At 43.3% G+C, this 15,572-nt stretch overlaps 1 protein-coding gene across 1 annotated transcript in view; it reads left to right on the top strand.

Moving 5' to 3' along the window:
• Nucleotides 1-15,572, top strand: part of fras1 (Fraser extracellular matrix complex subunit 1) — a 398,900-nt gene that overhangs the window by 213,701 nt on the left and 169,627 nt on the right. The window contains exons 34-36 of the mRNA XM_041181003.1: nt 3,923-4,060; nt 8,929-8,961; nt 10,914-11,045. Coding sequence (XP_041036937.1) covers nt 3,923-4,060; nt 8,929-8,961; nt 10,914-11,045 — 303 coding nt within the window. The remainder of the gene's footprint in view (nt 1-3,922; nt 4,061-8,928; nt 8,962-10,913; nt 11,046-15,572) is intronic.

The raw sequence follows: 15,572 nt of genomic DNA on the forward strand, positions 1-15,572 counted from the left end.
ATATGGTGCCAATCAAGCAGGCTGCATTGTCCTGGATGGTATCAAGCTTCTTGAATGTTGTGGGAGCTGCACTCATCCAGGCAAGTGGGGAGTATTCCATTAAACTCCTGACTTGTACCTTGTAGATGGTGGACAGGCTTAGGGGAGTCAGGAGGTAAGTTATTCGTCGCAGGATTCCTAGCCTCTGACCTGCTCTTGGAGCCATAGTATTTATATGGCTAATCCAGTTCAGTTTCTGGTTAACAGTAACCCCCAGGATGTTAATAGTGGGGGATTCAGTGATGGTAATTCCATTGAATATCAAGGGGCAAAGGTTTGATTCTCTTTTGGCAGAGATAATCTTTGCCTGCCACTTGTGTGGTGTGAATGTTGCCTGCCACTTGTCAGCCCAAGCTGGATATTGTCCAGGTCTTGCTGCATATGGACATAGAGACTGCTTCAGTATCTGAGGAGTTGTTAATGGTGCTCAACATTGTGCTACCATCAGCGAACATCCCCACTTCTGACCTTATGATGGAAGGAAGGTCACTAATGAAGCAGCTGAAGATGGTTGTGCCGAGGACACTATCCTGAGGGAACTCCTACAGTGATGTCCTGGAGCTGGGATGACTAACCTCCAACAACTACAACCATCTTTCTTTGTGCTAGATATCACTCCAACTAGTGGAGAGTTTTCCCCCTGATTCCCATTGACTCCAGTTTTATTAGGGCTCCTTGATGCCACACTCAGTTAAATGTTGCCTTGATGTCAAGGACAGTCACTCTCACCTCACCATTGGAGTTCAGCTCTTTTGTCCATGCTTGAACCAAGGCTTTAATGAGGTTAGGAGCAGAATGGCCCTGGCGGACCCAAACTGGGTGTCAGTGAGCAGGCTATTACTAAGCAAGTGATGCTTGATAGCACTGTTGATGATGGAGAGTAGACTGAAGGGGTGGTAATTGGCTGGGTTGGATTTGTCCTGCTTTTTGTATACAGGACATACCTGGGCAATTTTCCACGTAGCCGGGAAGATGCCAGTGTTGTCGTACTGGAACAGCTTGGCTAGAGGCGCAGCAAGTTCAAGTCTTCAGTACTGTTGCCGGAATATTGTCAGGGAGCAGTATCCAGTGCATTCAGCCGTTTCTTGATATCACGTGGAATGAATCGGAGTCTAAGGCGGAAGGGGCCGCAGAAGACACCACTATCCTGCTGCCAGGTTATACAGGCGGCGAAGCAGCTACTTCAATATGTCTGAGGTGCAGTGCCGAAGGAGGTTCCGTCTCTCGAGGGAGACAGTCAACACCATCTGTCAGATGATTGGGCCTGAGATCGCCACTAACTGTGTGGATGGACACCCCATGCCCGTGGCTCTAAAGGTCACAGCTGTCCTCAACGTCTATGCCTCCGGCTCTTTCCAGCAGTCCGTGGGTGATCTTTGCAGTGTCTCCCAATCAACGATCTTGTCCCTGGAGCTGCCTCTCCATAAGAGTTGGAACTTTCTCCATGGAGGAAGCTTGGCGCTCAGCCATGAGGCTCGATGCATCGGCTATGGTCCGTGTAAACTCCTCCACCACTGACACCAAGCCAAGCACAGCCTCATGTATCTCCACCAGATGGTCCCGCACACCCGGCCGCATCTCATGAGTTTGCTGCATCACAGACAACTCCAAAGGCTCCTCATCAGCCTCAGACTGAGCATATGCCTGGGCTCCTGCAGTCCTCCGACTGCTGGTGCCATGGGCACTGTCTATCTCCGCCAGCTCCCCCGGCGACCTGTGAAGTGCCCTCACCGCTATGCCCCAGGACACTAGCCAAAGATCTGATGCCCACCGAGACGCCAGTACCTGTGCCTGGCAGAAATGGTGTAATGCTTGTGATGTTGGAACTTCATGGCCCTCAGGTATCAGAGGTGGAGCCTCTGCTGCTCCAGGTCCTGGCCCTGCACTGCTGAGGCTGAAAGGAAGAGTAAGGTAATTCAATCAGTTAGCATGTGGACAATGTCAGTGTACATGCCTGTACTCCAGGTCATCATGCGCTCATCATTCCACACGCAGTGGGCAAGCCATGTAAGTTACGTCACTCAATCAACAATCAGCACTGCCATGGCTGTTGGGAGACTACTGGTTATGTGAGTGCTGGCCATACATACCTGCCCGTGGAACCCCAGCCTCTCCGGCTCCAGTAAACCTGGGTGCATGGCACCTCTCCAGGTCGAGGGCCTCCTGCCCAAAGTGGCTAAGCAGCACTACCTAGGCTGGCCCACCGCCAGTCCTCACCCACTTGGTGGTGTCATGAGAATTCTTTTCCTGGAAATGAGAAAAGAGCATTGATAGGTGATATTTGTACTGTGAACCTCCTCGCGGCGGCCCACCCCAAGCCCAGTTGGCCATTGCAGGGGTCCAGTGCGTCCTTACCCCACTGCTGCTGAACACTCACACAAATATGCCAGATGCGTCCTTTCCCCCACCCCCTCCTCAGCCACAAGCTGCCTTCATCTCACTTGGGAGCACACATTTTAACCTCCCATAGCAAGGAGGCACAATGATGTGGATCACAGAGGACAGCAGATCGGTCTGTGCCACCCCACCTTGAAGATCCCTTCCCACCATGTCATCACCCTGACTTCCACATGTCCTGGAGTATGAGCACTGCACCTAGGTGCAGATCCTCCAGGCTGCCCCCAACACAATCATGTGGGTCTCGGTCCACCACATGCTGCGGGTGCAGAACCCATCTCATCACAACCCTCTCAGGTTGATCAACGCTATTTTTTAATGCTAATGGAGTGGCTGGGCAGGAGGCAAACCAGGTAACTAAGTGGTTGTGTTGAGTGTCTCTGGGAGTTGGGAGCTGCCTGACTGCCTGGCACCAGTGGCAAATGTTAGAGCTGCCACTGCCTTGCTAAAGAGATTAGGCAGCTTCTTACAAGCTCAACAGCACACATGGCAATAAAAGGGGCTGTGTGGGCTAAATTACAGAGCAGCGCAAGAACCGGCACAAGGAGGTTGAGGAAAGGTCAGTCTTAAGTAAATAAGGAGAAATAGCTCCATGGCAAACCCAAAGTTGTGCACACCAATGTGCACCAGACTGTTTGAGTTTGCTGAATTAAAGATTAAAAATTGCACTCATGAATGCACAGCCCTCTTAACAAACTCTTTAAGCTTAATAGGCTGCTAAGCGGCTGTGAGTGGTTTACCCGTTTCCCTCCCCCCACCCCCGCACCCCCCATAGGCCCTTTGAAAATTCAAATCTGTCCCAGAGGCATCAGGATCCTGAGACGACCCCAAGGATTGCAATTTTCAAATCTCGCTCGCACCGAATCCTGACTCTCCAGCCTTTCGAAAATCCCACCTGCAATGTCTAAAGTAGGAAGCATAAATTGGAATTTTTAATATAATATAAAATAATGTAAGAAAGCAAATTTAAGAGAGGATAAAAGGATGAGATTGAGAGAGCTAAAAAAAAGTAAATGCAACAGAATTTTAAAAAAAATTAAACCTCCTCCAATAATTAAAATCTGTAGAAATGAGAGTCCCACACTTATAAAACTAAATTTTCAGTGCTGGAGAGGTTGTTTGGCTATAATTAAGTTTTATCATGTTGTTAAGTATTCACTTATGCACAAGCTCTAACCTTTTCTGGCATGTTTAGGTATCCAGTGGGCAAGTATTGCAACTTTATGCCCTCCAATTTCCTGAATACTGAATCTGTTGGCAAAGTGCCAGAGCAGTGGAGCTTATGCAAGAACAGGAGAAAGTTGACTGCAACTTCTGGATTTCCACATTTTTCTCTGTGTGTGCAGATACCAGAGGTTGCTATCCAGTTTCACCACTATTCCATCCACTGAATCGATGCCCATAATAGATTTGCATTATAATACGTGGGTGGTAACTATTAGTTGTTGTGTTGCTGTTGTATTAACATTGTATTGCCTTTCTTCAGGCACCATTGAACACTCTGGCAGCCCTTTCTTCCCAGTCACATACTTCACTCAAGCTGACATTGACAACAGGAAGATTCTGTACCGTCCTCCAGCAGCATCTTTGCACGCGCGAGGGTTATTCAAATTCTCTTTCACTGGTAAGGAACATGATGCAAAATATATGTACATATATATATATTACTTATTCTGAGTCAATTGATTACTTATCTATAAGTCAGTGTTGAACACATTTTGAGCTAAGGTATAACTTGCATATTGGCATAAATGGACGACAGGAGCACAGAACCTGGCAATTCCATCAGTCTTCATTTGATTATACAATAAATTGAGTATTTTTTCTCTGTGACAGTAAGTTCCAGGTATTCTTTTCCTGGGTGACAGAAGTCACAGCTTGCACATGTCATTAGTGTTTCTGATTCTGGACCATTAACATTAATGAAAAAAGTATAAGAACATCCGGTCATAGATGAGTTTCCATTATATCACGCCATGACTAACGTGTTACATTTCTGCTAGGTAGTAATGTTAACAAAATTAGGTTTCCCCATTTAGTTATGTTATGGTTTTCATTCACATGATCACTGAGAGCATACCCCAGTTAAGGCAAATTATTAAGGCTTATTCAAATTCTGTTGCACTCGAAAAGAACATGATGCAAAATATATATACAAACAAACATATTACTTATTCTGAGCCTTAATAATAAGTCTTAGCATTGAAGACCATCAAAGTTGATATTTTCCACTTACTGTGTCTGGCCTTAAAAGATCAATTGGTGCAGTGCATAAGGTCGAATACCTTCATTAATTGGACAGAAAATCAAGCGAAAATGATTACATGTTCATAATCCTTTCATCTCCCACCAATCAATTATCATTTACACACTGTGCCCAGAGATCTGTTAAGCCCAATCACAATAAATGGGAAATCTACTACTTTTTAAAATTTCCATCTCCATGTTTTCTCTGCCAAAAGGCAGGCCTTTGGCTCATTGTCTGCTGATGCTTCATCCTGAGTCATTTGTCTTGACAGTTTTTTGTCAATGGCGGTTTGCCATTATCTTGAACCACATGCTAACCATCTAGCCAACTGAGCTAACCGGCCCCCTAATTTAAATTTACTGGATGAATTTTATACTCATCCAGGTGAAGAATGGCACTTCTGGAGAGTAGCACATCTTTTTACTTTCTTCATCTCTGATCAACCCCAATCATTTATAGGCTGATTACAGCATAAGTAGTTGCAGAGTAAAGTTCCCTTGATTCTGCCTTACTTCTGAAGAGCCACTATACTTTGGCGTTTTCCACACCCAGTGACACTCTGGATGATTTGCTGTTGTGTCTTGTGTTACGAGATGGCAGGTAGTATTTGCCAGGCTGACCAAACCCACTTGGCTACACTACCACCACAGTTTTGCCATTTGTATTTATTGCGAGAAGGTTTATACACTGAATTCAGAAGTAATGAGTTCACTAGCATCTTTCGAGACTTTAAAAATTAAATAAAACACTTAGTAACAATAGAAAAGAATAAAACACACACCAGATTACAGTTACACAGTTATTTAATATTAGAACAATTCCCAAGATTCCTACTTAACCAGACTCCCATTGACACACCACCTTTAAAGTAACAGTCCAAAATAGATTTTAAATTTATAGAGACAATCCAACAAGGTTACCACAAACACCCACTTGATAGTGGAATTCCAAAGGCCTTTAACACAAGTTTGGTGACTGGGACAGCAGACTTTTGCACAATGGCTAGAGATTTTTCCCCAAGTCTGTTTCACATGGTGTTCCTTTCAGATCTCACACAGCCACCCCCACATAGCCTTCCATCCTTCTTTAAATATTTTCTGCTTCTTTGATTTGTAAATCCCATTGTTCCCCCAATCGTTTGGAATTTACTTTTCCCAGAATATAAAAATCTTTTACGTTGACATTATGGTCAGCACTTTTGGGAAAAATCAACGTAATAACCTTGCCCTATTTATCTTGCTAGTTGTAAAAACCTTATCATGTCCCTTTGAAAATCCACCAATTTTTCCACTTATCTTAAAATCCAAATTTCATTCAGACCCTATATAAAAACAAAAAACTGGGGATGCTGGAAATCCAAAACAAAAACAGAAACAGAAATACCTGGAAAAACTCAGCAGGTCTGGCTGCTTGTCCCAACAACTCTCCCCCCCGCGCCCCCCCACCAGCTTATATTTCACCCCTTTCCTATTTTTACTTAATTCTGTTGAAGGGTCATGAGGACTCGAAATGTTAACTGTGCTCTTCTCCGCTGATGCTGCCAGACCTGCTGAGTTTTTCCAGGTATTTCTGTTTCTGATTTCATTCACACCCTATCTGCTGACTTTACCCTAGCTCATTAGCTTTTCAAATGCCCTTTTACACCTCTGTTTTGATAATTTCAACATTGCAGTCTACCTGTCTCTAATTTGATTATATCAGTCACACACACACACACACACACACACACACACACACGTACACACACACACAAGTCTACTTACAATGTCCCATGATATTATTATGAAAAATATGTTAGTTTCATGACACTTAGAACAAGGTTGAGATCGCCCAAATCAATAACAGCTAACAGAAATAACTCTTATAGTATCAGTCTCAGCTCTATCCAAAAGGTGAAAAGTTAGTGTCTAAGTCACTAGCTGATCTACTCATAGAATGCTAGGCCAGAATTTTTAGCTTGGTGGGTGGGCGTGCATCCGACCCGAAATGATGTGCAATACATTGGCCAAGTGTGCCGACGTCAACGCTGGCAGGTGTTCGCCGACATTTATAAGGCCCATTAAGGTCATTAAGTTAACAATTGATTTTAATTTTTCACTGCCCATTCAACCTAATGGTTGATGGGCAGGCGAAAAGGGCAATTGGCCTGTGCATTTTTTTGGAAACCTCATCCACGGCTGGGATGAGGCTTCCAAAAGCAAATACAAATAAAATAAAACTTAATTTTTAAATTAAAAACATGAGGGGACATGTTTCATTACATATTTCTGCTCTTCATTTTGTTTTTTGAAAATTCTTCATTTCCCTGAGACAGCTCTATGCCTCAAGGAGATTATTCTGTGCTCTCTCACATGCGTGCACTAAGTTCACGCTAGGCCTGCTCACACTCGCCCCCCCCCCCCCCAGCACAGGCAGCGCTCAGCACTGCCACTCGCATATCACACCTTAATTGGCCCACCCGTGTAAAATCATGGAGTGCTGTCGATCATGGGCGGTAGTTGGCTTCCCAACTGCCCCCACCCGTCTCCACTGATCCTGCACGCCAAGGGCAAAATTCTGCCAATAGAAATGTTACAGAACAGAAGAAAGCCATTCAGCCCATCGTGTCCGTGCTGGCTCTCCTAATGAACAATTCAGGTACTGCTACTCCCCTGCCCTCTTCCCACATCCCTACACATTCCTCCTTTTCAGGTATTTAGAAAATGTAGAAACACTTACGACACAGAAGGAGATCACTCTGCCATCATGTCTATGCTGGCTGAATCCCATTTTCCAACACTTGGTCCATAGCCCTGGAGGTTACAGGATTTCAGGTGCATATCCAGACACCTTTTAAATAAATTGAGTGTTTCTGCCTGTACTACCCTTTCAGACAGTGAGTTCCAGACCCTCATTTCTCCTCTAATCCTTCTACCAATCATTTGAAATCTATGCCCGCTTGTCATTGACCTCTCTGCTAAATTAACTAGGCCCTTCCCATCCATTCTATCCAGGCCTCTCACAACTTGCAGATTTCAATGTAATCTCCCAGCAGCCTCCTCTGTTCTCAAGAAGACAACCCCAGCCTATCCAATCTTTCTTCACAGCTGTAATTTTCCAGTCCTGGCAACATCCTCATAAATCTCTTCTATACCTTCTCTAGTGCAATTACATCCTTTCTGTAATGAGGTGACCATAACTGCACACAGTACTCAAGTTGTGGCCTAAATAGTGTTTTATATAGCTCCAGCATAACCTTCCTGCTCTTATATTCTGTGCCTCGACTAATAAAGGAAAGTATTCCATATGTCACCTTAACACCTTATCGATCTCTGCTATTACCTTCAGGGATCTGGGAACAAGCACTCTAAGGTCCCTCACTTCCACTAGACCTCTCAGTATCCTTCCATTTATTGTGCATTCGTTTGCCTTGTTTGACCTCCTCAAGTGCATCACTTCATACTTCTCCAGGTTGAATTCCATTTGCCACTGGATACAAAATGGTTCAGTGGCAGGAAACAAACGGTAGTGGTTGATCAGTGTTTTTGTAACTGGATTTTCCATTTTTCTGCCCACCCGACCAGTCCATTGATATCTTCCTGCAGTCTACAGCTTCCCTCCTCACTATCAAGCACGTGGCCAATTTTTGTGTCGTCTCCAAAGTTCTTGATCATTCCCTCTACATTTAAACCCAAGTGATTCATATATACACCACAAAAAGCAGGGGACCTAGTACTGACCCCTCCAGAACCCCACGGAAACAGCCTTCCAAGTGAAAAAACACTAGCCAGCCATTATGATTGATTCCTGCCACTGAGCCAATTTTGTATCCAGCTTGCTAGGTTCACCTGGATCTCATGGGCTTTTATTTTTTAAACCTGTCTGCCATGTGCGACCTTGTCAAAAGCCTTGCTAAAATTCATGCAGACCATATCAACTGCACAACCTTCATTAATCCTTGTTACTTCCTAAAAACTTTAATCAAGTTAGTCAGACACGACCTTCCCTTAACAAACCCATGCCGAGTGACCTTGATTACCCCTTGCCTTTCTAAGTGACCGTTTATCCTGTCTCACAATTTAAATCCTGAAAGTTATTACCATGCTTTTTGTTTAGTAAGCTGTTAACTTCATACAGTTCAATTTGTTATGGTATTCAGACTGAGAATCATTGTTTATACTGTTGTAGAGGTGCATTTATTTGTTCCATTTCCAATATTGAGCACCTCCAAACCAAATAATTTGAACATGGTTTCATTCTCCTAGGTCTACCTGAGTCGGTGAACTTCCTTTTTACAGGTATACAGTTCCTAAATATAGATTTATCTCAAACAGCTTCAAGTAAATGGGGTTCTATCATCCTCAGTCAAATACTTCCTGGTGGCTTTGAGTCCTGCCCTAACCTTTTGAATGTGATGTAATTGAATCTTAACATTCTTGCACCTGAAAAAAAGCTATAGCGATGGTTATCAGATACTGTATACAGGAGCAGCTCCAGACTTTCAGGGAAGGCGTTAACTCCATTCTTGCATGTCTCCTAATACTTAATTCCAAATCCCAGATTTATACTAAATGCTAATTCTCTATGAGTATCAAGAATAAAATTCCCAACATGTTCATGACCTATCAAATGTTAACATAGTGGAATTATCATCTTATAAATGAAGAGACTAACTCTTCATTTCAACAGATGCATTTGCTGGAAAACCAAAGAAACATGACAATCAACATACCTTTAATCCTCTCAGTATTTACTATACATTGGTTGGGATGGGTGATACTAGGCAAGCATGCAATCTCCATAAGTATTTTGTTAACACCTTTGCATGGATATGCAAATCAGGGTTCAAAATAAAACCAAGATAACAATGGCTTTACAAAAATCTTCTTTATTTCCATATTATCTGTTCCACTGATATTAGAGTATTGGCTTCTTTTGGGAAGTATTTGCATTTTTCTGAAAAGAAAATTATTTTTAACCTGAATAATTGAAATGATCACTACAATTTTCTTTTAGACGAATGTAGTACATTGCATTCACAACTGAATAATACTTGTCTTCCAGCATAAAAAAGGTAACTTGAATCGTTCTTTGGGTCCCCTCTTCTCTAATCTCATGCAACATACCACTGCCAGACAAAGAAAAGGAACAAGTTACCTACTACTAAATAAATACCAGCACTGCTGAAAGATCTACAAAAGCAACATTGGTTTAACCTGTGTGAAATTGTCTCTTCCCTTTTTGTGGCAAGGACCTGGGCTCACCGTTTGAAAACATGGGGCTGAATTTTCAATTGTTTTCCGTGTGGCAGGATAGGGGGTTGGCGGGGCCAAGTGATAATTAGAGCACTTATAGGCCTGTTAAAGCTTATTGCTGGAGGCATCTTGGATTTTACAGCCGGCCTCCATGTCCCCTGCAAGTGATGGGGAGCAGTGCAGCCCTGTGCCTGGGTTCAGCTGCAGGCCACCCCATGGAGATATTCCTTCCATACAATTGGCGAGCAGCTGCCATGGTTTCTTTGTTTTATTTTAAGTTTTAAAAATAGAGGGTGCCTCTATTTATTTATCTAACATGACATCCTGCTGTTGCTTCCAAGCTGGAGGGCTTCCTATTGGTCCTCCAGCTTCAAGAACCCACCTGCTGTCCTTAATTGGATTGTAAACTTGCCTTCTGGTCACTAATGGGCCATTTTTGGGCAAATCACAGATGAGTGACTGTTTCCCACATGGTGCAGGCTTCTGATCCTATTTGAGTGTGATGGTGGGATCCTGAAGCTCGCAGGGCAAATCCTGCCCATGAGTTCAACATGCTCAGCTCATGATGAAAATCAACATCCTACCAATCTACTCCCAATATACAGACCCTCCAGAAAGTTTATTTACTTTATGTTTAATGTAGGATAAGCCCTCACCTTGTCAATCTGATAAACCCAACCTTCTGATGAAATACCAACTCTGACGTTGTTTGCAGTTTGCTCCCAAATAAAGTTGGGGAGCTACTCTCTCACGTAAGAGGAACCTACAGCCTTGAAACACTTATCCTGCTTGTGTAGCATATATCATGTTAACATGAGCATAATACAAGAGACTGATATATTTAACTGAAAAAAAAATCAGTCTTAATAATAAATGGTCTGTGTTATTAATGTTCAAGGCCTGTTTGTGTTTTTCTATAGAACGTTAAGAATGTATTTTGCCATATATATTTGGAGATGGCTGCAACCTTATGTTGTTTGCTTTTCTTTGTGCAGTTTCTGATGGTGAACATACATCCCCAGAAATGGAATTTACCATTCATCTGCTCTCTACCAATCAGCAACCTCCTGTTTTTCAAATATTAGAACCCTTCATCGAGGTCAGCCAAGGAGGAAGAGCAGCTATTGGTAGGGCATTTGTCCTAATCAATTGACAGGTTCAATGTCTGTTTACCTCTGCTTGTTCGATGTACCGAATATTCAATATCCAAGCTTTGGTCCCATTCTTGTAAAATGTTTGTTTAACCATCCATGTTCTACATTTAAATTTAGATTTGATGAATTCTTGGGCAGGATTTTGCCCTTGGCGGAGGTGCTCAGCGGGGGTGGGTTGGGACGGTCGGGAAGCCGACAGCTGCCTACGATCGGCTCCGCACCACGATTTCACACTGGCGGGCCAATTAAGGCCCGCCCTTCATGGATTGCAAGCAGCAGCGCAGAGCAGGGGAGGATGGAGAACTGGACCTAGCACGCAGTTTGCACATGCACGAGAAAGAGCGTTTCAATCTCCCTAAGGCACGGAGCTGCATCAGGGAGACTGAAGCGCTGTGTAAAAAAAAAATGAGAATAAAAATTTAATAAAACATGTCCCCTCTGGGATATGTTTTTAATTCAAAAATAAAGTTTGTGGTTACTGTTTATTTGCTTTAGGAAACCTCATCCCACTCATGGATGAGGTTACCTAAAAAATGTAAAGGCCGCTTGGCCTTTTCGCCTGCTCACCAACTGTTGACTTGGGCGGGCGGCGTAAATTTGAATTTAATTAGATTGTTAATGGCCTTATTAGACGTTTTAATTATCAGCAGGAGTGCAGCTGACTCCAGTATGTGGCCGCCGAACGAAATATTGTGAGACTGAGTGATGAAATTGGGATGCATGCCTGACATCATCGTGTGTCATTTTACGCTCGGGTGTGTCGGGCACATGCCCAAACACCAAGCGTAATATTCTGCCCATATTTTCAGTACAGTGCTTTGCATGGTGGAAGCAAATATTATAAATCTGATTTCAGAGGTCAATGGGCCTTGCAGGATTTACCATCAGTTAAAAATAGGGTGCAGTAAATCCTATGGGATGCACTGACCTTTGTGCCCAATCTCTCACCATGTGCTTCTAGCATATCAGGAGTACAAATTCATATTATGTATCCTTTAGAAAACTGCATAGGCTAGAAGTGGTTTATTTAATCTCATTTCAACCTCAGGACATGTTACATCTTAGAAACACAATTCAGTTCATGTTATCTTTTGCATAATATTGGCAGATATGGGGGAATGCATTTTTAATTTATAAATCTGAACAAGTTATTTCTTTGCTACCAGCACCATTCAGGGTAGAAGCCAAGTTTGCCCAAATTAATTATTCTTTGAACTGAAGGGGTTACAGAAAGGGATATATAATTCAATTTATTGCATATACTGCAAATTATAAGTAAGCACCATCTTTTAAAATCTTATGAATTAAAGGTACATGGCAGATTTTTTTTTTCATTTTTGCTCCCTTACACATCACTAGGAGTTTCACCAGACGTTAAACAGACTTGTCTTGCTTCTGCCCCTCATCTGACATTGAGCTAGATTTGAATGTGGGAGAACTCACAGTGCCAGTTTGTGCAATAGGCCCATCCATCTAAGAAATTGGTTTGAGACTTCATTTTGTGTGGCACTTACAGTTTGGTGAAAGAGGAGACATTCATTCCATTAATTTGGTCTGAATTTGAGGCTGGGGCCAGATTTTGCTAATGGAGGCAGGATTTATCCTGCATTTTAATCCCGTCTACATTGCCAGCCTGCCAGAAAGCAGGATTTCCCTGAGGTCAAGGCCTTAAATTGCTTGGAGATGAGTCTGCTGTCGTCGTTGGCAGACTCTTGCCGGGAGTGGAGGTGGGCTGACTCCCAAGTGGGGTGGTTACAAGGCCTGCCCTCCAATCCTTCAGTTCCGAAATACATCGACCTGGCTCTTCCGATAGAATTAATGACATATGTTAAGTATCGGGAAGGCCTCAAAATGTATTTAAAAGTAAATTTGCTAAACAATTAACTCCCTCCACCCACCCAAAACTCCCCCATCCCAGCCTCTACCCCACCCTCCACTCGTTATTCACTATGTAAACATATGATCTCATGAGTCCTATCATAAGAGCTGGGATGCATTCAAGAGCCCAAAAATCTGCCAAATAAACAATCTGACCTCAGAACTGTTAATGTCAGCAGCTAACTAAACTGAAAACTGAAAATCAATCAAAAGTGCTTAAAAATTTTAAATTGTTACTTATTTAACTAAGCTACAATTACAATACTGAAAACTGCATTTTACCATTTATTTCATTTTTAGTATTTTTAAAATTCATTTCACAGCTTCTGTACATTTACATTGTTGATCTGTTACCTGACAGCAGAATTTGGAATAATTAACACAAAAACCTAGCTTATGTTCACTCCCCATTTTGTAAGTTAGACTGCTGTTATTCATATTTCCCCATCAGAGGATGAGTAAGCAACTACCTAGGTATCTCCTTGCAATTGTCCAAAAAGAAGTGCACTTGAGCAACCAGGTTGCTGTTCATTGCCAGCAGTTCATTACTCTCCTCATCACACACAAAGCTAGTAATTCACATAGCATGTCCGATAATGTCAAGTGAAAATTTGGAAAATACCTTATTTAATTCTTAGTTAAATCTCCCATTTACAGTACAGGCATGGCTCACTATAATGAACACAGATACATACCATGCTACAGAACCCATAATTTTCTGGTGAACTGTAAAGAAGACAAAGCCATTTTACCTATAATAGAAACCTCATCCAGCCTCCGTCCCATGTTTCTCACTACGATGCAGTGGGTATAAAACCTAACAGCAGCTGAACCCTAGCCACCCTGCTGAAAATCATAAAACTTTCAGAGACGGGCCCTTAATGAACCCACCACGATGTAAATGAGCTAGTTAATAGGAGCAGGGCTGTACGAGGCCTACTCCCTCCTCCAGTGTCAGGAAAATGGCACAGGTTGGGAGTTTTTACCATTTTGTTTGCTATCTCACATCTGTTTCCATCCAGTCCGGGGTGGAAAATTCTGGCCCAGGTCTCAGATGTGAATGGCCCAATTCTTACTCGGTCTTCAACTGCATTAGATTTTAACCCAAGTTATAAGTGACTTCTTGTTGCCAGGCCTAGTGTTTACAGGAAAAGCTACAAGGGTAGAGAATTCCTATTGTGCAGTAGTAATTCAAAGCTTCAGTGGTTCATGATTCTTTTGTTCTCTTGGTAAAACAGAGGTAAAGTTCATTTCCTCTGATGCTCAGTCAATAAATTTCTTCCTTCCGGGCCCTGAGTGGGAGCGATCTTGGGTTGATAATATTATAATTTGTGAAAAACAAACACATGGAGCAGAATTTTACTATCCCTCTCTGGCAGTTCTGCAGGTGGGTGGACCCGTAAAATTACCTAGGTGGCCTTCCCTCCACCCTCCTGCCCACCTCCAACCTGTTCCCAATTTTATGGTCGGATGGGTAAGGCCTAGGGCAGTCTGCCTGCCCTCGTGTTAATTGAAGGCCTCAAGTGGCCTCAGTCTTCAGGCTGGCTAGGGAAGTTCAGGGCTGGGGAGTAAGCCTGGTACATCCCCCTGCTCAGGCCGCGAGCAGGAAGGGAGGACACCTCCCCCAACGGCCCGTTTCCCTTTTTCTATTTTGGAACCCCTATCCCCCAGGTCTTCCCTCTGCAGGTCTCCCTCCTCTCCTGGCCTCTCCGTCAAGATCCCCCAACACCCCTGGCCTCACCACCCTTCCCGCCATGAGAGCCACCAGACTTACCTAGTCCTGGATCCAGGACTTAGAATCCGGTGCTTGCTTGCAGTCCCAATTCTGGTCCCTGCTGCCGCTGGCGCTGCTGGGATTACAGAGCTGTTGGCCCATCTGATTCAGAATCATCCCCCTGAGACTGGACTTTCTCCCAGGTGAGGGGCAGGAGTTCTGTATCTTGCCTATTAATGCTCCTCGGAGAGGCAAAAAACCCTGCCTTATGAAAAATCCTGCTGATGTAAAATCACAGTGTTTGTACAAATATTGAGTGTAAAATTCAACTTTAGCAGGAGTGTGAAATTGTCGTTTGGTATTACAGAACTTGAGTATTGCTGAACAAGACATATCGAAGCTTTTCATCTTGCACTCATTAGGGCACTTCACAAGAATACCAGTATAAGGGGAAAACAACGGCGGATACTGCTGGCAAGCCAAAAAGATGTTATGTCTGCCACACATATGAGTAATGTGGAGTATGAATTTCAGTGCCAGCATGATGCTAGATATGTAGGCCATACATCCCAAAGTCTGGCGGATCATATCAAACAATGCGTCACAGACTTTGTTCGCAAAGGGTAAGGTGCAGCCCGTGCTTGCAACAGCATTCAACATTAGATGTGATTCCGCGTTTGGACAATATTTGCTAAATAATCCTCAGTGTGCTAAGAATTACGCCGACAACCAATTCACAATTGTCAGTCAGGCTTGCGGTGTGGTACATTTGCGTGTACTGGAAGCTACATTTCTTAATACACAGGGCCCAATTCTTTGCAGACAGAAAGAACAAGTGCACACATTTCAGCTAAACAAAATAAGTGACAACCGTTCGCTGACACATCCCTCAGGGCAACACCCTGGCC

The sequence above is a fragment of the Carcharodon carcharias genome, chromosome 1 (genome assembly GCF_017639515.1).
Source record: "Carcharodon carcharias isolate sCarCar2 chromosome 1, sCarCar2.pri, whole genome shotgun sequence".
In the NCBI taxonomy this organism is placed as follows: Eukaryota; Metazoa; Chordata; class Chondrichthyes; order Lamniformes; family Lamnidae; genus Carcharodon; species Carcharodon carcharias.